This window comes from Peromyscus leucopus, chromosome 2, assembly GCF_004664715.2.
Source record: "Peromyscus leucopus breed LL Stock chromosome 2, UCI_PerLeu_2.1, whole genome shotgun sequence".
Lineage (NCBI taxonomy): Eukaryota > Metazoa > Chordata > Mammalia > Rodentia > Cricetidae > Peromyscus > Peromyscus leucopus.
Window position 1 is genome coordinate 127,508,895 of NC_051064.1, and position 27,490 is coordinate 127,536,384.

Consider the following 27,490-nt stretch of genomic DNA (forward strand, 5'->3'; position numbering starts at 1 on the left):
TACACACATAATAAGGGGGATAAAAAGAAACACACAAGATATTTATATGGTTTCACAGAATAAAACCAGGAAACAGTAAGAAAATTAACTTTAGAACTTAACTTGTAGATTTTTTTAATTTGAAAAGTTAAAAGTTTATATGTGTACTTTTAATTCGTGAAGATAACATTTGTTCTTTACAGAACTTAAATCATAAACTCAAAGCTGACTATCCTAAAAAGGTAAATATTTCTAATAATAATGATTTTAAAAAATGTGTGTTTCTGTGTGTGTGTGTGTGTGTGTGTGTGTGTCTAGTGCATGTGACATTTTAACATGTACATAGTCAAACGTGGAGGCTCAACATTGACAAAGGTGGTGTGTGTGGGGGGGTCTTTCTTCAGTAACTCTCCATCTTATTCATTAAAGCTGTGTTTCAATTGAATGGAGAACTCATCAACTGCAGTACTCTAGTTATCCGGCTTCCTCTGGGTGGGCTCTGCATCCAAGCACTGGAATTACATGTGGGCTTTTATGTGAATTCTGGGGATCCAAACTCCAGTCCTCACACTTATACAACAATTACTTTATCCACTGAGGCATTACATTAATCCTACCAATGACATCATATTTTTAAAATCACTTTTAAAAACCAACTCATATTATTAGAGAACACCCAATAAGCAGAAATTGAAAAACCAAGCTTTGTTCCTACAAGTTGGCTCAGTAGGTAAAGGCACTTACTGCCACACGTGATAACCTGAATTCAATATCCAGGATGCACATGGTGGAGAGAGAATCAATTCTCACAAGTTCTCATCTGACCCCCTTCACTCATATGCATCGCATGCATGCACCTACACCAACATGCATGCATGCACACGCATACACACAAAATAAATGTAACAAAAATAAAAACTAAAAAACACAAAGGTTTTTCAAAAAAGTCAATTTAAACAAGGCTTCTGTTCTTCACATTTCAGAAGAAAATTCATTTATTTAAATAATAAATGAATAAAATTTATTAAAAATATTTTAATGCAGTAAGTCAGCTGCATCTGCTACAGAAAGTTAGAAACATCGAGGCCAGCCTGGTCTACAAAGTGAGTTCCAGCAAAGGTGCAAAACTACACAGAGAAACTCTGTCTCGAAAAACCAAAAAAAAAAAAAAAAAAAAAAAAAAGTAAATTAGAAACAAAAGGAGTAAGATTTAAATCTCTAACATTTTGTACTAACTGATAAGGAACAAAATATTTAATATAAAAGAAATTTTAATAACTAAGTTATTATTCTTTCTACATGAAATTAAGAAAAAGTTAATGCTAACTTTCCCCAAATGCAGGCAGGTGAATGGGATTTTTTTTACCTGGTAAAATAAAACTGTATACTTAGACATGCATTCTTCACAACAGAAGTCTTCCACCTTTCCACCCAAATTATTCTGTATCAATTTGGGAGATGTCTGTAAACAATAACTGCACATTTTACAGTGACTTCCCCAGCGTTTCCCCAAGTCATGTTTATAAAGCAATTTGCAACCTAAGAAATCAAGAGAAATAAAATTAATAATGGAGTGAATAATAATTACTTACATTTTCAATATAGAACAGTACTGTTTTCACAATTGAGACCTAACAGGTCAAGAAATCAATTACAGGATCAAAACTAAGCTGTGTGTGTTGACTAAAATATATGTCATGTATAGTAAGTTCCAATTCATAAAGCTTTTATTTTATTTGAAATGTGAAAATATACTAGGTTTATAGTAGGTTGTAATGTGAAATGTAATTATTTTGTGTTATAGTCAGAAAATTTCAAAGTCACAGATGAAGAATGATTGTCCCATTTTAGAGTCAATCAAACCATTTTTAAACATATGTATCATCTAATTAAAAGAAATAATTTAACTTCATTTTGATATCTCTATTCCGAACATTTGTATTCAGAAACACACACTTAGGATGGCATTAGAACTTCACAACTTCCATTCTGAAGTGAGTACAGGACCTAACTGTCTGAGATCTCCATCATGTCTCCATCTTCTGCACTGTACTTTGAGGTTCTTTCACTTCATTTTATATCTATATAAATTAAGAACTAGATAAAAACAGCAAATGATCTGTTAATAAATCAAAAGACATTATATGTACAAAGGAAAAAATAAATCGACACAGTAATCCTTAAGCAACTACTTTAGAAACCACCACCATGCTCAACAGGAAGATCACTTTTTCTCTTATTACCTTCACTACAAAATGACTTGTCAGCACCTGAGAATCGCACAGTCTCCTTTATAATTTTCTCAATTTTACAATATTCACACATTGCCATTACATTATTGATTTTCTTATATTCATCAGAACAATTCTTGCCACAGAATTGAAACATTTTACCCTGTAAAGAAATATTAAACATTTGGTTTATGTTATGAAAATTTTCATCCTTCTTACTTCAAAACTACAGGGTACACAGTTGGTCATGTGGCACGTGTCTGTAATCCCAGCACTCTGTAGGCAGAGACAGACAGATCTCTGTAAGTTCAAAGCCAGTCTGTCTAAATACAGAGTTCCAGGTGAGCCTGAGCTACATAATAAGCCCCCGTTTCAAAAACAAAAACCCAAAGAATATAATTTTGAAAAAGAAAATTAAAAATACATTTACAGACAGAACCATATATACTCAAACTTACATAAATCTATACTTTGCTGTTTGGTTCCCTTTTTATTTTGTAAAAAGAGGCATTCAGAGAATAGCCACAGTTGATTTTGTGGGGGGGGAGGGGGGCAGGGTTTCTCTGTGTACCTTTGGAGCCTGTCCTGGAACTCCCTCTGTATCCCAGGCTGGCCTTGACCTCACAGAGATCCTCCTGGCTCTGACTCCCGAGTGCTGGAATTAAAGGCGTGTGCTGCCGCCGCCGCCACCACCACCACCCAAGTGCCACAGTTGATTTTCATGACGTGATGCTCCCATCTTAGCCTCCTGTGTGTACACACATCCACAACAGCGATAAGCCCACACTGACCTTGTAGTCAAGAAGCTCAGGTTTTGTGGCAAAAAGACGATTACAATGTTGACACCGTAGCTTCACCACACTTCGTGCAAACCCAACTTGCTGGGACTGGGCAGCCAGTCGCTGGAGACCAGCCGCAGCAGAGCTGTTGATGGAGGTGGGGGACACAGCAGGGGTATTCCCTCCACCTGAGGACACTGCTGAACCTGTGGGGATGCTCACGATTACTTGGCCCTGAGACAAGGGCACTACTGAAGAATTCGTTCCAGTTGGTTTGTTAAACAAATTCTGAAAAATTAAAACGATAATAGGTCTATTTTACCATTTGTTCAAGAAATAGAAATTATGCCCCTATGTACGCCAAGCACGATTCTAGTAATGCAACAAGCTAGGTTCCTTGGCATTGAACACCTTAGAACTGAATAGAGCAAGTCTTACCTTAGAACTGAATAGGGCAAGTCTTACTTATGTAGAAAAATAATCCAATAACCTTCAAAACTACTATTCTCCCAATAGTGTCATTTAATTTTATGCAGGACACATAAGTGACTTTACAGGCTAAACTAATAATCAAAGCTGGAAAGCTATAGTAGAAACAGACAATCCTGGTACAATATGTTTATATTACTATAGTAGGTGATTCACTGACTGTAGAAGAAAACCAAAGTCTACTGGAAAGCTACCACACAACTGTAGCTGCAGAAGTTGCGAATACTTCCATCTGACATGGCTAGATGATACTGAGGGATTGCTGAGGTTTTACAACTGTTACACTGAACTTGTACACCTTAGCAAATGAAAGTAAAAGCTAATGAGTCACACACGAACTATGAGCAATTAAGTATCATAGACAAAAATCAGAAACTATAGCATGAAGTAACCTCAATCATGCCACATCTATCAAAAACTGAACATTTAAAAAGTTTTAAATTTTTAAATAGTCATAATCTACCCTGGAATTAAAATAATTGAATCTTGAGAATATCGGATGTGGATAAAGTAGATACATTAAAGAGGTCTATAATCCATTCAGTAAGGGGGATGTATAAATAGGTAAGCAAGTAAAGAAGATAACAGGTAATATTTACAGTAAATATGTGAAATATATTAGTAGTCCTAAAAATCAACTAAATTTAGACAAAAATTTGGGCCAGCAAAAAAAAGCAGTAACTAATTTCCCAACTATTACATTTTATAGTTTATGAAAGCAGTATTACCTGCAGAAGTAACCATTTTAACTCTGTAAGCAGATAAGCAATTAACAGAACAGAAAAGTTCTGTCTTCCCCAAGCTATTGGTATTCTCAATCATTTCTGCTGAGGATCTCAATGATTTGCAAAGCGCACATGGTGTTATTTTGGCTGATTTCTAGTAACAGAATAAAACAACATTCATTTTTACTAAATTCATAAAGCATAAATTTTTGAAATGTTTAAACTTAACTTTGTTGAAATAATATTACTTTTTATGTGTGGTGCTAGGAATCACTCCCGGGCCCTCCATGGTACATTTTGCCCCCTTACTCGTGAAGTATTTTAAATCAATAGTTTTCAAACAATCCTTATTACAATCCTCAGTAATAAGTTTCACAAAGGGAACTTTTATGTTATTCTGAAATTCTGAGTTTGTATATTACATTTGTATGCATACAAAAGTGAAAAGCATTTCATAGAGCAATACGTATCATGGAAACATACATTATACTTTCATATATCGATTGTATCTCATTAGATGAGTGTGAGATATAACCTAGCAATTTTTAAGATCAGATAATTAATTATAAGAATTGCTTTTAAAAACCTGTTTTACACATTAATACAATGCCTTTCTTTTTTATATTAGCTGAAATCAGTAAACTTACTAGAAAACTCAGTATCAATCCTCTCCATCAAATAACAATGTATACTGTAAGCAGCAAGATGGGAGCAGATCATGTAATCAATATGCTGACACAGGATTCAACAGAAAATAATGGTACATACTATTACCCCATCATACAATTAGGAAAACACCGTTCAAGCTATAACTAAAAGATTTTAAGATTTCTTTCCCTTCCTATGGCAAGTTGCAAACGTTCATGATAAAATGAATGCATATCAGCATACACCTAGTCTGGAACATCTTCTAGTTCCCAGATCAGAACTGCAAACACAAACTTAATTTAAAATACTTAAGTCAAAACTCATCTTTGTGAAACACCTATTCCTACTAACCTGCATTCTTTGTGGTACCCAGGACCTCTTAATACTTCGATCACACCATCTTTATCTACTCATTTATTTATATGTGAGAAACATGTCTTCCCACAAAACAGGAAATGGATTCAGTGTTTGTTTGAGTAAATTAAAGAGAAAAGGAAAGTGGCAGCAATAACCATCTACAATATGCCAGCTCTGTATTAAGTATTTTTGCTCTTACTTTACATAATCCTGGACACAGTCTAGTTTCTATAGTCATTAAAAGGTTAAAAAAAAAACCCACAACAACCAAAATCCATATAGTCTAAGTGTTTTCCCCATGTAAAATTGTACTTGGACATACTGGATTGGTGTTAGCTACTACATTAAAATTCTTTGGTTTGGTGTTTTGTTGTTGTTGTTGTTGGGGGAAGGGTGTTGTGCTATTGCTTAGGAAACAGTCTCACTATGTAGCTCTAAATGGCTTGAAACTCACTATGTAAACCAAACTGGCCTCAAACTTATCCATCTTCCACTAACTCCCAAGTAGTGGGGACTAAAGGTATGTACCACCATGCCTGGCCCTTGTAATTTCTGAAGAGTAGGAAACAGGGAATATTAAATACTTGTTCCTAATACAGCATGCTTTAATACATAAGAAGTAGGTACTTCCAAAATTAAAATTAAAAGTTCACTCTAAAAGTAAGATGTTTTATTCTATTTCGCCTTTTACAAAGTATGACTCAACTTTCAGTGCCTGATACAGTATCAGGAAAACAGCCTTCTGAAAATATTAAATTCATATAATAAAGCTGAATTATACTTTAAAGTAAAATTATACATTATACATTAAAGTGAAATTGCCTATAATTTTAATAATAGTGCAAAACTGAATTTATACAAGTACCAGGCCACCCAGTGCTACACACTGAGAGCCTGACTCCAAAACAAAGCAAAATTACACGTCCCCAACAACAAAAAAATTGAATGCAATAGTAAAGCCTAACTACATTATCGGTTGATTTTGATGGCCTGTATACAAATTCACTATGTGTTAAAGAAAAAAAAGACTGATCAGCAAATGTAATAAAAAAGGAAGCCACTGCAAAATACAAAAGATACAAGTATTTACCATCACTTTAAACCAGTCTCAACCTTCCTAATGCCATGATCCTTTAATACAGTTCCTCATGGTGTGGTGACTCCACCCATAAAATTTTCATTGCTACTTCTTAACAGTAATTTTACTACTGTTATGGGTCATAATTTAAATATCTGTGCTTTCCAATGGTCTTAGGCGAATCGTGAGTCGTTCAACCACCAATTGGGTCATGACCCACAAACAGAGAACCACTGCTTTAGGGTTACTGATTATGAAACTAATATTTGACCAAGATTTACTGGTAAAATATTAAACAACAAACAAAACAGTGTAAAAGCTCCTCATCACAGAGTTCATTCAGTTTATTCTCTGCAAATTTCTAGTTCACAAATTAACAAATAACCTTCATTTCTTCTTCTTCATTGTTCTATTTCATGAAGAAAATTCTTTCAGCATTTGGGAGACAGAAGCAGGTGGATTTCTGAGTTTGAGGCCAGCCTGGTCTACAGAGTTCCAGGACAGCCAGGGCTACACAGAGAAACCCTGTCTGGGGAAAAAAAAAAAAAAAAAAAAAAAAAAACAGTAAAAAAATCTTTTTAAAAAAAACATCTTCATTTAAGTAAGATTTTTGTTTTCTGGTTTACAACTGTGGTTATATGGTTCCATTTGCAAGAAAATATATGTTGTACATGCATACACACGTATGCATGCATGCACTTATGCAATCTGGACCTTTTTGTTAATATATATATAAATATTTTATATATATATATAAATATATTTCAAAAATCAGAAGGCAACACACTAAAAGGTTAAGACTAGTTATCCTTAGGGAATATATTTCTCCTTTATGTTTGGGTTAATTATAATTATTACTCAAAAGTACAAATCACATCTAAAATGAAAGCTATATCCTAGCTAGGCATAATAAATGCAGATGTTTCCGGCATTTGGCAGGCTGAGGCAAGAGGGCTACAAGTAATACGGATTGGACCACACAACAAATTTCAGGAAGACATGGCTGAATAAAAAGACCCAGTATCAACAAAACAAAGCCATACCTTGAGTATTTTTGTTTTTGATCTTTCCAGACAGGGTTTCTCTGGGAAATTGACTGCCCTGGAACTCACCGTAGACCAAGCTGGCCTCAAACTCACAGGTATCTGCCTGCCTCTGCCTCCTGGATGCTACATTTCTGCATTTCCTTTTTTTTTTTTTTCTTTTGGTTTTTCAAGACAGGGTTTCTCTGTATAAAAGGCCTGGCTATCCTGGAACTCAGTCTGTAGACCTGGCTGGCCTCAAACTCAGAGACATCCGCCTGTGTCTGGCTTTGGATGCTGGGATTACAGAGAGGTGTGCAACACCACAAACTACCTGGCTGAGATGCATTTCACATGCATGTACAGAATTTGGGACTATGGAACTCCATATAAGAACATTTAATATATATTCATTTGGAAAATACCATTCACTTGTAAAAACTTAACCAAATACTTCTCTCATTATCTTAAAAAACTGTTTCAAAAATAATTTCTACCCAAAGGTTTCAAATTCCCAGAAATGAAAAAAGACATCAAGATTAAATATGATCAAATACCTGCGTGTATGAGGTGATACACATTGAACTACAAAACTTCTTAGACTGTCCCTCAATCTGAAGCACATGGCACTGTCCAGAACCACTGTAACAGTAACCCCCACAGTTCTCACAACAGTTCATGGTGAGGTTGTTAGCAGAGCGAAATTTAGAGAAGCAGGCATCACTGCAAAGTTTATGGACCACATTCTGGTAATTAACTTCATGTCGAATCTAAGAATTATAAAGTAATAACAAAACAAACAGAATTAAACATTCTTCTTTATTCATAAGCAATAAACTATTTGCTCAAGAAAAGTAAAAAGGTAACTTACAACAGCATTCTTCTGACACATGCTGCATTTGGTTGAAATGCTATTTGTATTTATGGTAACAATGGGTTTTTTTTTCAGTTCATATGTTGACAAGCATGACTGACTGCAAAAATCCTTACTGGTAGTGCTATTTTCAAACTGCGCACTGATCACATCCTTTGGGTTTAAAATGTCTCTAAAATGAGAACAAAGATAAGGATATTACATTTACCCCCTTTTGTGTGTTAAAGCAACCAAATAAAACCAGACTTATAGTAAAGGGAAAGGACACTGCAACTTTTGTCTTGTTAAACAAATTTTATTTTATGTGAATGAGTATTTTGCCTACATACATGCCTGTGCACCACTTGGGTTTCTGTTGTGTTCAGGAACCAGAAGAGGGAGTAGAATCCCTGGAACTGGAATTACAAATGGCTGTAAGCCACCATGTGGGTGCTGAAAATCGAGGCTGGGTCATCTGAAAGAATAGTCAATGCTCATAATCACTGAGTTATCTCTCCAGGGGCATTGCAATTTAAACTTGTGGGTGTATATTTGAAAATCTGTGGTTTATACGTGCAGTCTGTATGTCTGTGTACAGGCAGGTACATGTGTACACGGGAGAGCAGACCCTTATGTCAATGTTTTCTGTCTTCTTCAGTCCATTTCCACTTCCTTTCTCAACTTGGAATTCACTGACTAGCCCGCAAGCTCTACAGATCAGCCTGTCTCCACCACCTAACCATCCCCACTCCTTCCTTCAGAACTAAGATTAGAGAACCTTGCTGCCCAAATGGCTTTTCCACAATCCACACAGCACTCACTAAGCCAATTTTTCAGCCCTGGAATTTAAACTGAAAAATTTGAGTTTTCCTCAATAAATTTAGAGATCTTTGAGTGCTTTCTGAAATACGTAACTAATATATTACTTACAACATACAAGTATCATAACAACGTTTTTAAAATTAAAAAATACAGTGAAAGGAGCCATGCATAATGGTTCTTGCCAGTTAAAATTACATACGAAATTCTTTCAAAGCTCTGTGTTTTGGATTTTGGATGCATGTCTCTGTGAGTATTGTTACTTCGGCCTTTTTTTCTATTTTATGTGCCTATATACTCGTGTGCACAGTACAAGGCTGAAGTAAGAGGACAACTTCTAAGTGTTTGAAGCCAGTACATTTACTCACTGAGCCATCTTGCCAACCTCCAAGACCGAGTCTCTCACTGAACCTGGAACTCACATATTCAGTTAGGCTGGCTGCCCACTGAGCTAAAGGGATCTTGTCTCTGCCTTCCCAGTGCTGCAGATTTGAACTCAGGTCCTCGGAGGGCAACTAGTTTTACAATAAGCTATTTACTCAGCCATGTGATACATTGCTAGTCATGGTTACAGAAAATCTAGATGTCCATATCCAAAACAATTTAATATGTAAGCATTAGTAATGAAGAATGAATCCCTAAGAATTAGGTTTCCTACCACTCTAACATATATGAAGGTATGGAAGAAATATTTTTCATAGATCTCAAAGAATTTACAGACCAATTAAATTGTATCTTATGGAAGAATAAGGAGAAATAGTCACACTTCTGCTGGCATATAGTCAAAAAGCTACAAAAAAATTCAGAAACAATTCTATGAGTACCATAGATCTAACAGAATTAACAAAATTATACTCCAAATTACTTAATTTATATATGAATTGAAATCAATTTAAAAAATTTTAGGTTCCTTTTATTAAAGAAAACTAAACATTAACTGATAATAAAGAATAAATTCAGCATAATACCCCTAGAGGTACAATACAGGCAAACATTCATTTGGTGGTAACCAGCAGCTCAACAAGAACAAAACAATATCTGGTATTGGAAACCTAGCCAACTACCAGGGCTAGTGAAGTCATGGATCTCAAGTGAGCACCTATACTTGCCACTTTACTAAACCAGCATAATCCCTAGCTACATTCTAAATATTTATCCTTGTACCCACAGTTAAGCATAGTTTTTAGTCCTTATCCAAGAAATTTCTCTTTGCAATGGACAAAGATCATTAGGGAATACCAAAACTGATCAAAATGTAGAAAACAAAAAGAGACTGAGTGGTGTCCAGTACCAACTAACACATCTACAACACAATCCCGACATGTAAGGCTCAGAGAAAAAGAGGCAGTAGTGTTCTAATGACTATGTACATTAACAGAGGGAAAGAGCAAGAAAGATCAACTGGCAAACAGGAAATGAAAGGTTTTCTGTCCATGGAAAAGGATAAAGCAAATACAGAGGGGAGAAAGTATAATGAAAAACGAGAATAAAGGGAAAATAAGACATTAAAACGAAGAAAGCATGAGAAGACAAGCAGATAAATAAGTAGTGCTGCAAAATAACAGAAAAATAGAAATGGAAGAGGAAAGAATAAAAACAGATCAAAGAATAAATGAATGAGGATGTAAAACAGAATGATAACAGATAAAAACTGAAAATCTTGATGTATAAGGCAAAAACACAAACATCATAGTTCAACTATTATTTTATGTATTCTTTTAAACATTTATTTTCATGTTTAAGAACATTTGCCTCTGTGTATGTATGTGCACCATGTGCATGCTTGGTGCCTGAAGAGGCCATAAGGCTGCACTCGATCCCCTGGAACTGGAGTTACAAATGGTTACAATTCATTATGTGGGTCCTGGGAACTAAAGCAGGGTCTTCTGAAAGAGCAGCAAGGGCTCTCAACTGGTGAGTAAATATTCCAGCCCCTCAAACAGTTATTTCTGAAATGTAGGGGGGGGAATCTGTCTTCAGATAAGTCAGTGATAACCACCAAAGAACAGAGAAATATGATAAATGCAGATGAAATTAGCATGCATGAAAAAGAATGTAAATAAATATATATCCAAACAGTGTGGCTGGGAAGACAGTTCAGTCAATAAAAGGCTTGCCCAGAATTCAAATAAAAATGCAAGAGTGGTGGTGAGCACTTGTAATCCCAATGCTAAAATAGTCTAGACAGGAGAATGCCTAGGAGACAGGAGGATCCCTAGGGCAAATGCCAGTCAGCCTAGAGAAACTGGTGAACTCCAGGTCAACGACTCAATGACATTCTGTCTTTTTTGTTGTTTTTAAATTTATTTAACTTATTTTATGTGTATTGATACCTGTGGAGGTATCAGACGCCCTGGAACTAAAATTACAGACAGTTATAAGCTGCCATGTAGGTTCTGTGAATTAAACCCGTGACTTCTGAAAAAGTAGCCAGTGCTCTTAACCGCTGAGCCATCTCTCCAGCCCCATGACATTCTGACTTAAAGAAAGCATATAGTATTCCTGATGATGACACTCAATGATATCCTCTGCTCTTCATATTCATGTGCATAGACAGAAGATCGATGATTCTCATGAAAGAATCCCTGACATCTTAAAAACTGCTGGTCCCAAAAATGATAAAGGATGCATAGGTTATTACATCAAACAATCAAACTATTTCCTAATAAAAAAAAAACAGCAAACAGAAAAGTAAAAAATAAAAAAAATAATAATTATACTTTTCAATCTAACTCAATCATAGAATAATTTGAGTGCCTATACTAAAATATAAAAGCTTAGACAAAATACAGCTAAGTATTCATTTTTAAAACCACATGTTATAACCAAAACAGCAGAAATAAAGGACTCTGCTTTGGTTAAATTAATTTTGCCAGAAATAGTATGTGAAAGTCAATTTCATAATTACCTTACATAATATACTATAATATTAGCTTTTCTATAAACTTAAGGCCACTAAATAATTCATTCAATAGTATTAGTTATCTACTAGATTAACTATGTGGTAGTAAGCCCAACAAAGTACATACCTCTATGTTATTTTATTTAATACTGACAAGTAATAAAATATTTACTACATACAGTATAATGCTTTAAAGTCTATCTTTATGGTCAAATGGCTAAAGTTACTTAATACCTATTACCTCAGCTGTCATTTTTATTGTAGGAATACTTTACATAGCCGGGCGGTAGTGGCACATGCCTTTAATCCCAGTACTCAGGAGGCAGAGGCAGGTGGATCTCTATGAGTTCGAAGCCAGCCTGGGCTACCAAGTGAGTTCTAGGAAAGGCGTAAAGCTACATAGAGAAACCCTGTCTCGAAAACAAAACAAAACAAAACAAAAAATACTTTAAATGAACTCAGAATTTTTTTTGGGGGGGGAGGCGGGGGTTAGAGGTTATTTTTGTTTTGTTTTGTTTTTGAAGACAGTTTCTCTGTGTAGCCCTGGCTGTCCTGGAAGTCAATCTGTAGACCAGGCTGGACTTGAACTCAGAGATCCACCTGATTCTGCTAGCCAAGTGCTAGGATTAAAGGAGTGTGGCACCACACCTGGCTTTTGAACTCAGAACTTGAAAATATACAAGCTATAGTCACTATATTTTATAATACATTGGTGAATTATTCCTCAAATTATAAACCACCAAAACATCAATATCAATATTGAATCAATTTTAACATTGAAAAAAACTAGATGAAATTTTCCTAACTACCTAATCAAGGCACATTGCTCTAGATCACTTTCAGTCACATACAAACATTAGAGACATTCACCAGATAAAAATATACCATTGAATAACTGTTCCAAACTGAATGTACCCTTTCTTAAATGCATAGTACCACAAATGTTTCAACTTTCACCTTTTTTTTTAGATTTTATAGTATTTGCACAGATACTATTGATTAAGCATCCTTGATCTGAAAAAAAAAAAACCTTGGAATGCTCAAAACCACAAAATTTCTGAGTAAGTTTTATTACTCAAAATGTTTTGAATGCTGGGTTTCTCTGTTTGTTATTCTCAAACTGGATGATAATCTTAAAAGACAATCCCCAAACAAACGAACAAAAACAACCAGTAGTATTTGTTATTTTAAAGAACAACAAGGTTAGAAAAAAAAAAAAAGAAATTAATTAAAGAAATTAAAAAGGAAATTAAAATCCAATCTACACTGAAATATATAAAATACAGTAATTTAAATTGGATTATACAGTAAATTAAACTGTATAATACAACCCAATTGAACTTTTCAGTTATCCCTGAGAGATGAACAAAAACTGATGTTCACAGAGGATGGAGAGATGGCCCAGTGGTTAAGGGCACTGACTGCTCTTCCAGAGGACCTGGGTTCAATTCCCAGCACCCACATGGCAGCTCAAAATTGTATCTCCAGTACACGGTCTCTTCTGACATCTGAGGACACCAAGCACACATGTGGTACAAAGATATACATGCAGGTAAAAACACCCATGACAATAAAATAAGCCAATAATTTTTAAAAGTTTAAAAGAGACTTGAATGAAACTAAGTTATAGAAAAGTATCTACATATACTCTAATTTCCATCAAGTCTCTGGTCTAACTCAGAAAACAAGAGAAGTGAGCAGGTGTAAACACTGAAAGATGAGTAATAAATTGTAGTTTAAATTGAGAGATTAAGAGGTTTGAAAACACCAAAACTGTATAATTCCTCATTTTCCCCCATTTGGTTTTTGACACGTAACCTCTCTATGTAGCCCGAGGTCTCCACTGACACAGAGATCCATCTTCCTCTACTGAACGTGACACCACACACAGATTCTCTTTTTTCTGAGTTGCTCTAGTAAACATTTACTATTTACTAACACTATTTACTATAAGGGTTGATCTTAGTATTCCTAAAAAACATCAAGATGATTTTAATTAAGTCAAGGTTCATACACCTCTTTGTTATTTAACATTGCAATAGAACTTCTAAAGGTTCAGAGATACTGGAGAGGAGAGAGTGTGCATGTGAGAGCACGCATATGGAAAGTCATTTAAAGTTAGACAAAATTTAAATATATTGCAACTATATAACAGATAGGAAACATAACTTTAAATATTTGTTGCACCTACAATCTATTGTCAACAACTGCAAAATAAAATACTGTGGCACTAAAACAGTAAGATGAAAGGAATCTTAACTAATGAAAAAGAAAGGGTTAATTTCAAAATCACTTGTTAAGCTAAAAGAAAGCTGAGCATGACCTACTCAGAAAAACCTGAAAGCAGCAACAACATGGTAGCACTAAATTCTGTGGTATTTCTTTACAAAAAGAACCCACAGCAAAGTAGAAATTCAAATATAACACAAAGGTTAAGAAACAAACACTAAGAGAAATAAAGAAACAGAAAAGATAACTTGGAACTCTGCTATACTTTGAGCAACTTGAACAAGTCTTCTTGGTAAGAGGAGGTGGCAGGCGGGCAGGTGGAACTGTGTATCCAGTGAGGCACAGTGTGGAGCAGAAAAGCTGAGTAGACCCTTTCCTCTGATAAGCAGTCTGCCCCTTCTGGAGGATTTTTTTACAACCAGAACAGGAAACCCGAACAGCTGTAGCTGGAACTGCAGGAAGCATTTTATTCATGCCAGGTGATGCCAGAGAAGGCTGAAAGCCAGTAGTCAACTGTGGAGCTTTAAAAAAAACACAAACAAACAAAAAAGAGGAAAAGAACATTGAAAGGAAAAAACATACTTTTTATCTTGCATTTTATGCATTAGTACTTTTCTAGAGCTACTTTGGAACCTGGTATTAACTATGAAATATACAATATAAAGGATTCTAAGTGAACAAAAAGAACAAACTAGTTTATTAACATAAGGAGAAATGACCTCTCATTTACGTTGGCCAGGATAAATACAATTCATTTATTCAGGGCTAATTCTTACCAAGAGGACTGCCACTGACTGAAAACACAGCACTAATTTTCAGTTCCCCCTCTTGAGTTTTTTGCTGTTGGCCATGACTATACTCCTTTAAAAAAGAAAAACAATAAGTAAATACAGAGAAAAGCATAAATTTCAAAAGAAATCAAGACATTTTACTACTGCTGTATAGAAGGGGAAAATGTTTACAACATTAATATTAATAAGAAATACAAATACAATATAGTAAACAATCTATAATTAACAAGAGTAAATATGGTTGTATATGCTAAGAGTAAGGAGGGGGAAAAAATTAATGTTAGCTACCAAAATAGCCTGAAGCAACTCCTAGGTAGTTCCTAAATTAACTTTGAAATTCTTCCTTAATATTACAGTTTATAAACTTCTGTTTATTATAAAAGTAATACACAATCACAATAGAACATTTACTTAGAAATAAAGAAAAAACTTCTAATCTCATTTCCATCCCCTCAAAAGGGCAGCTGTGACTCTAGGCTATATTTCTTTCCAGTCTTTTCCCTTCTCTAGTCAAAGAAAAATTTTGTTCTTTATACCTATAATTATTCTAAATAATTTTTATAGGAATTCATGTTGTGCTTATTTCAATTATTATATATTCTTGCATATTTCTCCAAAATAACTTCTAGTAGCTAAGTATACACATTTATAAGATTTGAGTCCAACAGAGGTCTAGGTAGTCTGAGAATTCTAAAGGAACATTTTAAATACTGCATTATTTAAATGACTTAAAAGGAAAAACTTTAATTCATTAAATATGAGTTTTTGCCTGAATATATATATGTATGTGCACTACATGAATGCCTGGTGCCCATGAAGGTAAGAAGAGGACACTGGATCCCCTAGGACTAAAGTTACATATGGTTGTGAGCACCACTATGTAGGTGCTGGGAAACAAACTCAGGGCCTCTGGAGAAGCAGCCAGTGCTCTTCACCTATGAGCTAAACTCTCCAGCCTTGAATGAGTTTTAAATCCAAGTAAACATATTAAGTCATACACAGCCACCATCAACCAGAATATTCCATTATATATTTTCAGGGCTGTTCTTTATCTGTGAAATTATACTGCTCACCTCTAACAGCATTAAGTAACAGTTGTTTGATAATTTTAACATATTTATTACAACAAAGCTTGCAAAATAATACAGAGACCTGTCAGTAGGATTCTGGGTATGTCAGACATACTTACTTTTGGTGGTACGTAAAACAATTCACTACACAACCTTAAGCAATATTGATATTTATTTTATATAATTATATAAAATGTATATATGTATGTGTGTTTGTGTGTGTATATTATATATGTGTGTGTATATATATATAGAGAGAGGGGGGGGGTCAGATTAAACAGCTGAAGCTGACATGAAATATGTACATGTGACTCAGACACAAAATGAAGAGGGCCCAAATCTTTGGCAATTATGATAGTACTTTAACACAGCATTTTTCTTTTAGTCTTTGTTTTATATTTGAGGCAACGTTTCACTGTACAGACCTGATGGCCTGGAACTTGCTAAATAGACCAGATGAGGTCCAAATCTGCTGCCTCTGTCTCCCAAGTATTTGGATCACAGGTGAATAGCACCACAAATGACTAATATAGAATATTTCTGACAAATTAAAATTTATGAAAAATTCCATGGCTAATACAATACTACCACAATTTTTAAAAAGGCGGGATCAGAATTACTCATTTTTTCCACCTTTTGCATCAAGTTGTAATACAGAGAGATGCAAATGGTAACAATGCTGTTCTACTTAATGCTTACATATAATCAGCACAAGCAGTGAAGGAACACAATGATGAATATCTTTTTGTTTGGTTTGTTTTGTTTTTGAGACAGATAACAACAGCCCTGGCTGTCCTGAAAATTGCTTTGTAAACCAGGCTGGCCTCAAACTTACAGAGATCCACCTACCTCAGCCTCCTGAGTGCTGTGATTAAAGTAGTGCTCCACCACACTACACTGATGAATATCTTTAATTAAGTAGAATTACTAAGTTACCAGATCCATTTTAAAGGTTTCTGAGACATTATAAGATTGTTTTTGTCCAAAGAAAATTGTGACTTTAGGGTTGCTTTGGGCTGGTGGGTTTGTTTTTTGCTTGTTTGATGTTGTTTTGTTTGTTTTTCAAGACAGGGTTTCCCTGTGTAGCCCTGGCTGTCCTGGAACTCACTCTGTAGACTAGGCTGACCTGGAACTCACAGAGATCAACCTGCCTCTGCCTCCCTAGTGCTGGGATTAATGGTATACCCACCAAGCCTGGATTTTCAGACAAAATTGTTCTTACTCCAGTAATTAATATGGAAGAAAAAAAAAGGCAATTAAAACTTTTTTCCTACTTGTTATCATTTACAGCTATTTTTGATGTTCACTTACAAGTACATTATATTACAATATCAACCTCAGTAGCATTTCTTATCAACATTTCTTTTGAGTTAATTTTTTTTGTTTCCCTTTATGCCAAAATTTTGACAATCTTTACCTTTGTGATTTCTTCTATCTCTTACAAAGTTTTACTTCCATAATAAAATAATAAGGAAGTGGTTTCACTGTTTATAATACAGTCCTTTAATCCAGGGATCAGCAAACTTTATCTGCAAAGGGCCAGATAGTAAATATTTTTGACTTTGCAAGCCATATAGTCTGATTTCTGTCACAACTGCCCATCTCTGCCCTGGTACAGCAAAAGCACCCACAGACAACACGTTAATAAATGAATATGGCAGTTATGATAAAACTTTATTCTTAAGAGCAGTGATTGAACAGACTTAAACACAGAGTGGGTTTGATTTGATTAGCCACTGATAACTTGCCAGTGCTGGCTTAAGTCTATTTGGGACTGGGAATTTTTCTTTGACCAAATAGAAAATTTTTTTCTGCTTAACAGGATCAATATATCAAAACCTGAAATCTATTGTGGGCTATGCTGTTATCATTATCGGCCTGATTAATCTTGTATTACACTATTCTGATGAAACTATACGTTTAACTGTTTACATGGTTCTCCACTCAACCTCTTTAAACATTTGAAATTATGTATACACCATATGTGTGTCTGTGTACACTTACTCTCCAAACCATCAGAACCTAATCACCAGTATGTTCATGAAATCTGTATGTTACTTTGACACCATTAACACTTCTTACATTTTATTTAAAAAAAAAAACAGGTCTCACCATTCATTCAAGGCATCTTTTATCTTACAACTGCTTTTAGTTGCTACTGATAACAGTGGATCTCAACTGGGAAACTGATCCATAGAAGTATTACTATCATTTCTATAATTATTATTTTACATTCAACTCCACTCAACTATCACAAGTTCTATTAATAAAGTTCTATAAGAAAAGTTATTACTTTATTTCCCATTTCTATCATGATCGCTTCTAATTTCCTTTGATACATTAGCATGTTTTGTGCAAAAATTTCAAGAATAGTTAAGTAAAAATGCTAAGCTCAATAATCTGTATTAATTTAGTAATTACAAAGGTTCCATAATTTTTTTTTACAAATTCAGAGTTCGATCTAGCATAGTTACTTTCTTCCCACAATGAACAAAAATGTGTAAGAAATATATCATGAATTATGATACATATCATTTGGCAAGTAATAAAGACACTGATATTCAAGGTAGCACTGTTGGTGAAATATCCTCTTTTTTTTTTTTTTTTTGGAGACAGGTTTTTTCTGTGTAGCCTTGGCTGTCCTGATCTTGCTCTGTAGACCAGGCTGGCCTCGAACTCACAGAGATCCTCCTGCCTCTGCCTCTCAAATGCTGGGATTAAAGGTGTGCAACACTGCCAGTTTTCAGTATACAGGACCTCAATGTATAACCCTGGATGGACTGAAACTTACTATGGAAATCAAGGCTGCCCTCAAACTCACAGTAATCTGTCTGTCCCCAAGGATTGGGATTTAAAGCATGCATATTGCTGTACCTGGTAGATATAAACTTTAAAAAAAAAATATTGACTTATCCTGACATACCTATGCATGTATTTGAAAGCACAATTCTAGTATAAAAATTTTTAGCCCAGCAAACTCCAGAAATAATTAGTACCCATTAGCTCACATCAATGGTCTCCAGTCTACTTTTCTTATTCTGTACTGGCAATTCCCAAATTTATGAAATTATTTAAGCCATTGGTATGTATTATTCACGGTAGTGGGAGCAGGAGATATAGAGGAGAGAAGAAAAGACTGCAAGTATACTTTATAAAATGCCTATAATACTTTCAAGGCAGAATGCTTGGTTTGTCTGTGTCCCCTACAATGACTAGTAAGCCATGCTTTATGAGAATACCTGATGACCCCAAAGCTTTCAAAAACAAAATAAAACTAACTAAAAACCAGGGGTTAAAATAAAAACTGCATTATCTTTCCCTTGCTGAACACAAAGGAAGTCCTTATTAATACCACAGGAAAAATGGTATTGAAAATGAACATCTTAAAAAAAAAAGAAAAAGAAAGAAAGAAAGAAAGAAAGAAAGAAAGAAAAAAAAAAAAAGAAAGAAAGAAAGAAAGAAAGAAAATGAACATCTTCTATGGCCAAATAAGCGATATAAGTCAAGCAAAGTTCCAACATGTGCATGGCTACATTGTACTTTTACTGTGATAATTAAGCGATTTGCTTTCCCATCTTCATTTATTTCAATGAAAGACAACAAATTAGTTCTCTCTTCATTACTGTGAGCAGAAAAAAAAATGAAGATATCAACATTAGCAACATCTAACATCTAAGTTGCAGAACCTATGGGGGGAAAAATGGAAAAATGAGGTCTTTGGCTCTCCTTAAGAGTTTCTCTTTGAAAACTCTATCTAGAACCACCCCCTCTTTTTTAATCAAACCATTAGTTAATGAAAGACAATCTAACAAAAATGAGACCTAGATTGATTCTTTCCTGACCATTTGGCCTTGAATAACTAAATTAACCTATGAAATTTAGTTTCCTAGTGTAGACACAGGATAACACATTCTCTACTTAGACCAACACCCCCAACACACACACACACACACACACACACACACACACACACACACACACAGGTGTTAGGAAAAAACAATATAGTATATATAAAAAAATCAACAACTATTTTCTTAAAACTACAGAAAATACTATAATAAAATGCAATGGGATTAGAATGAATAAATGAAACTGAAACCCAAATGATTTTATGCTAGTTAAAGAAGCAAGAAGATGTCTAACAAGTAACTAAAAGCAATAGGTTAGTATTGAGATACATATAAAGACATTTCAGCAACCTAGTAGTCTGGATGAAGACCACTTGAATAGTAAAAAGCACACTGAAAGCCAAACTACAAAGTCAAGCACAAGAGAAATAACTAGTAAAGGTGATCAAAGAAAAGGGTGATCACAGTCACAAATTCTGTCAGTAGTTTTTGAGTAGTGTTTAGGAGACCAAATAAATACTTTGTAATTCCTACTTCTAGTCTACGGAGAATCTGTAAAATTAATAAAGTGTTACAACTCAGTACTGAAAAAGCAAGAAATCTACATTTCCAGGGAGGGTATGAAAAAGCATGAGGCAATAAGAAGAGAGCAGAATGCAGGCAGGAAAAGAGTAAAAAGGAAAGAAACAATATCTAGAGTTACTTATAATTTGGCCTCCTCCCTTGCAGGATTTCTGCAACTACCAGAGGTTTGACTGAAAACAGAAATAACTGCTCAGGGAAACCTACTCACGTGCTAAGATTGCTCTTCTGTGGAGACCACTCTGTGACCCTGTACCTACCAGGACCTACCCCCAGGACTGTCTACTCTCAAGAGACCAAACAAATAAGTAACAAGTCCTTGAAGCAGTTCTTCCACATAATCATTCTAAAACTCAATAGTCAGCATTTTAGAGCACATTTGGTAATTTTGAGTCAGTGTATAAAATACAGGCAGTGCTATCCATTCTATCCTATTGACACTCTCTAACCACTGGAAACTCTACTTTAAGAAAAACAATACTAAGAATTTTCCCAATGCCTTCTATCCCCCACTTACTTAACCTTAGCCTTTATCCTGAGGAAAGCTCAATGGGTCACATACAAAAGAAAGAGAAGCCTTTAGTATTCTACCAATATAATGATTTCTTATGAATTTTCAAGGTTCACATGGGGAAATGAGGGATTAGAGATCTTCCCTGTACAAAGACATGGTTATAATCTTCACACAAACACATGGTCATATGAATTTCCCTGGCTATTAGGACTTTTACACCTAATTCAAATACCCAAGATTTCCACTTCTCTTGTTTCTACAAACTACACTTAATTTATCATCTATTGAAATATTTCAGATTCCTTCTACTGTCTTTGTTGAGCCAACTGCACTCATATCCACCCAATTTCTGTAGGTCAACCACCATCCTAATTTCTCTACCTGTTCCTCAGTATTGTAGAATTCTTTTGTGAGTTGTGGGCTATCTCTATGGGAGATCATGGGCCTATCCCTTTAAGAGGTCAAACCCCACAGCCTGAAGAAATAGGATAGAATTCACTGAACTCTCTCTCTGGGGTTAATAAGCCATGCTCTGGTCGAACAGCTCTTAATTTATGTTACCTGGATCTTCCATCGTCCTTGCTACATATTCTATGCTCAACTAAATCATGTAGTATAAAATTTTCTGCCACCCCATGTCATGGCAGCTATTTCTCCTACTATTTATTTGTTTATTTATTATATGATTGATTGTTTTTTCAGAATAGGGTTTCCTCTGTGTAGCCCTGGCTGTCCTGGAACTCACTCTGTAGACCAGGCTGGCCTCAAACTCATAGAAATCTGCCTGCCTCTGCCTCCTGAGTGCTAGGATTAAAGGTGTGCGCCACCACCTCTGGCTTACTCATCCTTTTAAGTTATCCTTGATGAAGCTCCTCTCCAGGTTTTAAAGAAAGTTTATCTTTTTTCCTTTAAGGTCCTAATATGCTATTTCTGATATATTGTATTGTTTCTTTTGAATGTTCTACCTCACATGGCTCCTGGGGTCACAATGCCTTCTCCCCCTAAAAAAAAAAAAAAAAAAAAAAAAAAAAAACACCATTTTTGACAGGTAACTGTGTATCAGCTCCTTTCATAAACCATCTGCTTCTCTTTCTGTATTTTATACTCGATCGCTGCCTAGTCTTTTCTCTCCTTGATATAAAACAGTGGTTCTCTACAGTAAATGATTTTGCTCCCCAGGAATATCTGGCAGTGTCTGACGATACTTCTGTTATAACCAGAGAGGGACAGAGCTGCAAGTGGAACCAAATAGAGGTAGAAACCAAGGATATGCTAGAGATCCTGAAATACACAGAACAAGGCCTCATGACAAAGAATGGTCTTGTTCTAAATATCAGTGGTACTGAGGTTGAAAAAGTGCTGCTCAAAAAAGGCTTCATGAACAATACTCTTCCATACATGTCTCATTCACAAACTCCCTTATATAGCAAAATAAGAAAAAGGTAAGCTTCCTTAGATTAGATATTATTTCACAGAAATACCTACTCTGCGTTATCTCTATTTTTCACTTTCTGAATTCATGACATCTGAACAAAATATATACTACCTTCAAATAGTTGCTACTATTATATATTCATTGCTTAAATTCCTTTCTACATTTCACAGTCACTATAGCCTGAGATGTAGCTTCTTTCTTCCATTCCAACCACTACAATGCTTTCAACTGCATGGGTAATTTAACTGACTGATTTCAGTTCCAGGATTCTTATGACTTACTTCCAAAGAGTCTTGAAACAGTACAGCTAGACCCTTGCCCTTACTATCTCAAACTTGGAATCATGAATCACTCACCAATGCCTCCTTTCCAATAATCTGGTTCTTCAATCAATTAACCCTTCCAAGATAATTATGTCCATTAGCCCTCCTGAAAGACAGTTAAATGCATACCTAACCTGTACCTCATTAGTAGTAAAAGGCTCTATGAATTAAACTACTCCACAAACCCATGTGCCACCCTCCTCCTAGGTTTTCAGCCTCATATGCTGTCTCAGTCTTTAAATCTCAAAGACGCACCAGTCTCCCAATTCCGTATTAAAACGCTCACAAAAGCCACAGTGCTATTAAAAGACAAGAGCAAAAGTCTTAATTACACTTTAGAAACATTTTCATGTAATTGTTGCTAAAGTCTTGCAAAGCAATTCAAGTTGCTTCAATCACAAACTCTTTTCATCCTGTCAAACTATTTCACTTAAGTACTTCCTCTTTCAAATGAGTAAGTTGATGTGTGGAGCAAAAAGAAACAAGGAAGGGGAAAGGTCAAATGTTTACTTGAGCATTTTCAGGTTCATCTTTAACTCTGTCTAGTAGTCCCTGCTGAGGCGCCACTGCTTTGTCATACTCATCATCCAAAGGTTCTTCTTTAATTCTAATATTTGATGCAAAGGAATTCCCCAGTTCCGAACCAATGGATTCTTTATTGGCAAATGTGTAGCTGGAGTCCTAAAACACAATATAAAGGATTAATAAATATTCAAATTTAAAATTATTCCTCTTCAGGGTTAATACCCAAAGAAAAGCTCACTGGAAATGAATTCTATGGACATACATTTAGTGTCCCTATGCCTAAAAGCTGATGCACTATATGTCTAAATATCAAATGCAAATGAAGAACCTAAGAGCCAAGGCTTTTTAGAGTATCTCCAAAGATGTCCTTATGCAAATAGTTAAAAAAAACTCAGTGCTCTGTCTAATCACAAGCAGAATTTTGAAAGTGACATAAAGAAAACTTTGACACTTGCCACGGTTAACAGCAATCTACATACACACTGAAAACTTACCCTAAAGTTTGTTTCTGGGGTTTGTGGTAAATGAGTATGTAATGTTTCTTCAACTTGATTAGCTATTGAAAGAAAACAAACAAACAAACACATGTATATGAATAACAAATCTTATTAAAAAAAATGACCTAAAAGGCAATTATTTGAAATCATCTCTCTATTCCAACAAAGAGTGAACTAAGCTCCAAAGAACCCAACATTTCATTCAAAGTTCCATACAACCTGCCTGCTCTTACCATTCAGCCTTACTGTCATACACACCTTTCCTTACTCAGAATGGTGACTTGATTTACTATGCTCTCCTCGGCAGCTCAGGAAAGTTCCCCAAGTCTTTGCTTTCTGTCCTAATATTTACAGTTCCCAGACTCTGCTCAGTTCAAAATTGACCTCTATAGAACAACATCCCTTGTTCACTAAGTCTCTCTCATAAGAATTTCATGTGAGTCAGGAATGTGGCTCAGGTAGAATTATTGTCTAATATGCCAAAAAGTCTGGAGTCTAATACAAAGCACCTCAGGGAGCGAGGCAAATTTAGGCTAGGTATAGTGACTCACACACCTGTTACTTAAAAACACTTAGGAGACAAGGCAGAACTGCAGTGAGTTCCAGGCCAGCTTGGGCTGAAGATTAAGACTCTGTCTCAAAAGTGAAAAAAGCAACCACTTTAACAACCCAGTTATTTACTCTTCTATTATCTTAGCTTACACATTCAATCTTAGGCTATTCAACTCATCATTAGCATTTCTACTACCTACCTGTCTTGTCTCTTCTATTACTAGGCATGCTCCTTCAGAAAAGATACTCCTAGAATTTCAATATCCATTAATAGGTATATATATACACATATGTGTGTATATATATATACCTAATCACATATTAGAAATAAAGTATATACTTGCACAGCCTTGTGTATAATATATACTGTTAAACAGCTGCCCTTCTTCACAATAATGATTTGTTCTTTCTACAATACATTTTCTAGGGTTGCCAGAAGAAATACATGGATATGATGTAGCTACTTTCCTAAACATCAATTTAACATTTAAGAAACAATTACAATCTTCTTGTAGAAGGCTAAGTCCCAAGAATACAAAGATGAGTAAGATACAATCTGGCTCTCAAGAAACAAAAACAAAACAAGCCAACAAATACTATAAATAAGGCATAAAACAAAATTCTGTGGGGATATAGGTAAGAAAACCATTCATGGAATGACTATAAAGTAGGAAAGATTTATGAATTATGATTCATTGGATAAGAAGTAATTTTGCAGGTGTATATAAACACAGAGAGAAAAATGAAACAGCAAGAAAGGTAAGCATACAAGAAATGTGTGATATATTCAAGAACAGAACTGGAGCTATAATACAAGGTGTGCACTGTGCAAAGAGAATCAAAAGGAACTTCAATGAACTCCTAAAACAGAAAATGGGGGTAATCTGTTTCAACTCCCTAGTTTAGACTAATGTAAGTGGGATAGCAATTTAAATCAGTGCCTAGAGCACAAAGATGGGAAGTCCAACTTCAGATTCTAATGTTAAACCAATGAAACTGAACAGATGATACAAGCATCTTGCCTTTTTTCAAAATATTCCAACTCAAGGAGAAAAAATATGATTTAGAGCTATTTTCAACCACTTATACCACAACTAAATGTTATGGGGCAAAATTCAATCACTTTATAGAATAAAAAGAAAATAAAAAATGAGAATGTACAAGAGTTTAAAACTGTTCATATTTCACTTAACATAAAGAGTAATAAAAGCTCCATTATCGGTACTTGGTTATTGTGCTTTATGGTTCTATTCCAACAATTATTACCTGCTTTATCAAAAAAACTGCTTTTCAACCTTGAATCCAAACCTTTATGGGGTTTATCCAACCGTTTTTCAAGTTCATGATAAGTTACGTCTCTATTTTTCTCCTTTCCAGAAAATGTCTCTTTGCTGTTTTCTCTTACTAAACAAAAATCTTTTCGTATTGATTTAAAGACAGAAACCTGATCAAACTGTTTAGGAAAGTCTTTTTTTAATTTATTTTGAATTTGTATTTCATTGTCATTGTCTGATTCATGATGAGAGGCTCTTCTCTCTACTTCCAAACTATCATCAGTATGAACTGAAGAAACAAGATTGTCCTTTGAACTAAAATCTTGTTCATCCTCATTGTCACTACTAACGACTGGAATTCCTGCAAGATCCCCAGAGTTCAAAAAATAATCATCTTCATCCAGCAATGAATTTTCAGATCCTGTTTGATTCGGCATTCCATAAGACATGCTGGCAAGGGTAGGAGTTAAGTTGTGGTCTGTGTCTTCAGACATTTCTGTATCCATGACACCACCTTAAAAAGTAAGAAACTGTTTAGACAAGTGAAGTGCTGAGGATGACTGCAGTCATAAGGTCTGTTTGCCATTTAACCCAACATAGTTCTTCTTTGTCAAACCAAATAGGTAACTTTACAATAGTATTCATTTAACATTTCTGATGAGATTATCCCTATCTGACACTTAAGGAAACAGGAAGCCTAAACTGGAAGACTACTGCAGGTTAGAAAGAAGACAATATGATATAGAGAAAAGAGCACCAACTTCAGGATCAGACCTATTTGTCTTGAAATTACAGAGCAAAAACTTCTCAATCTGTATATAAAGCAATCTAATACTCACCTTGAAAATTAATTTGTGGTGAGGCTTAGTGACAATTATGTATAAAAAGCTACTCACAAAGTAATAAACACAGAAAGGAATATGAAAGTGATAACTATAATTTTTATACTACATGTTCTGCAGAGTTGAGACCAAAACACTCACTATAATATATCCCTGGTCTTTAGTCCCAGAATCCCATTTTCTCTGCACAAACACCGATTCAATAAAGTTAAGGTTTACTATGCTAAGCATGCAAACATAAAAATAAATTTAGCAATCCTGCTAGCCTTCATAACTATATGCTGAAGTCTGTCTTACTACAAAACAAAGATTCACCTTTCCTTCCTTCACAAACCTCTGTTTTAAAAATGTTTTACCTAGTTTGTTCTATTCTAACAACCAAGCATTAGTTCGCTGGTCTCCCAATTTCCCACTAGAATTACCCTCACCAACACCAGAGTCATATCCAACTGACTGTCTCCCTGCTGAATAAATTTTATCTCTTTGATACTATACTTCTTGGTACATACTGCTTTATTTTTATACTCTATCAATTTGTGGCTTCAATATTAGTTCTCCAAGATTCTAAGTTTCTTGTTTCATATAATCAAACTAAATTATTTTATTCGTTTCCATATACTTTGACTTGTGCTATTGACTTTTTCTTTCTTTTTTGGAACCATGGTACCTCAGGATGAAAGCCAGGGTCCTGTGCATGCTAGGCAAGCACTTTCCCAGAGCTATACCCCAACTTTAACTTAATCTTTTAATCCAAGATAGATTTAGTAGGGCTGGAGAGATGGCAAAGTGGTTAAGAGCACTGAATGCTCTTACACAAAGTAAAGACTGAAAATATCAATAGCATACTTGTTAATCAATTCAAAAAGCTTCCTGTGGTTGGCTCTATAACCTATAACCTAATAAAACCCTTTGTTTATGTATAATCAAGACTTAACGATGCAGAATCCAAATAAAAGTTTCTTTTCCAAAGGCATTTTTCTAAAATATAAGCTATTCCATAACCATTAAAGACCTCCCATACTCCTGTTCTCTGAAGGAGAGATGGATCCATTCATAGCACATATGTGATAAATAAGTACTACCACAGATTATAAGGACAAAATGGTGAAAACTCTATTAACAGCTG

The 27,490-nt window shown here is 34.9% G+C and overlaps 1 protein-coding gene across 4 annotated transcripts in view; it reads right to left on the minus strand.

Annotated features, from left to right (window-relative positions):
* The window catches only part of Zmym4 (zinc finger MYM-type containing 4), a 106,010-nt gene that overhangs the window by 49,330 nt on the left and 29,190 nt on the right, over window positions 1-27,490 (minus strand). For 2 of the 4 annotated variants that reach the window (XM_028885405.2, XM_028885404.2), the window contains 12 exons: window positions 25,515-26,036; window positions 23,694-23,755; window positions 23,185-23,355; window positions 14,888-14,972; window positions 14,377-14,632; window positions 8,180-8,354; window positions 7,866-8,078; window positions 4,207-4,357; window positions 3,664-3,776; window positions 3,002-3,280; window positions 2,223-2,373; window positions 1,346-1,518 (listed from right to left, as the gene is read on the minus strand). In XM_028885405.2, the coding sequence (XP_028741238.1) occupies window positions 1,346-1,518; window positions 2,223-2,373; window positions 3,002-3,280; window positions 3,664-3,776; window positions 4,207-4,357; window positions 7,866-8,078; window positions 8,180-8,354; window positions 14,377-14,632; window positions 14,888-14,972; window positions 23,185-23,355; window positions 23,694-23,755; window positions 25,515-26,028 (2,343 nt within the window). In that variant the 5' untranslated portion in view covers window positions 26,029-26,036. Of the gene's footprint in view, window positions 1-1,345; window positions 1,519-2,222; window positions 2,374-3,001; window positions 3,281-3,663; window positions 3,777-4,206; window positions 4,358-7,865; window positions 8,079-8,179; window positions 8,355-14,376; window positions 14,633-14,887; window positions 14,973-17,389; window positions 17,502-23,184; window positions 23,356-23,693; window positions 23,756-25,514; window positions 26,037-27,490 lie in introns of those variants that run through there. The other 2 variants (XM_028885406.2, XM_028885407.2) reach the window with 2 other exon arrangements.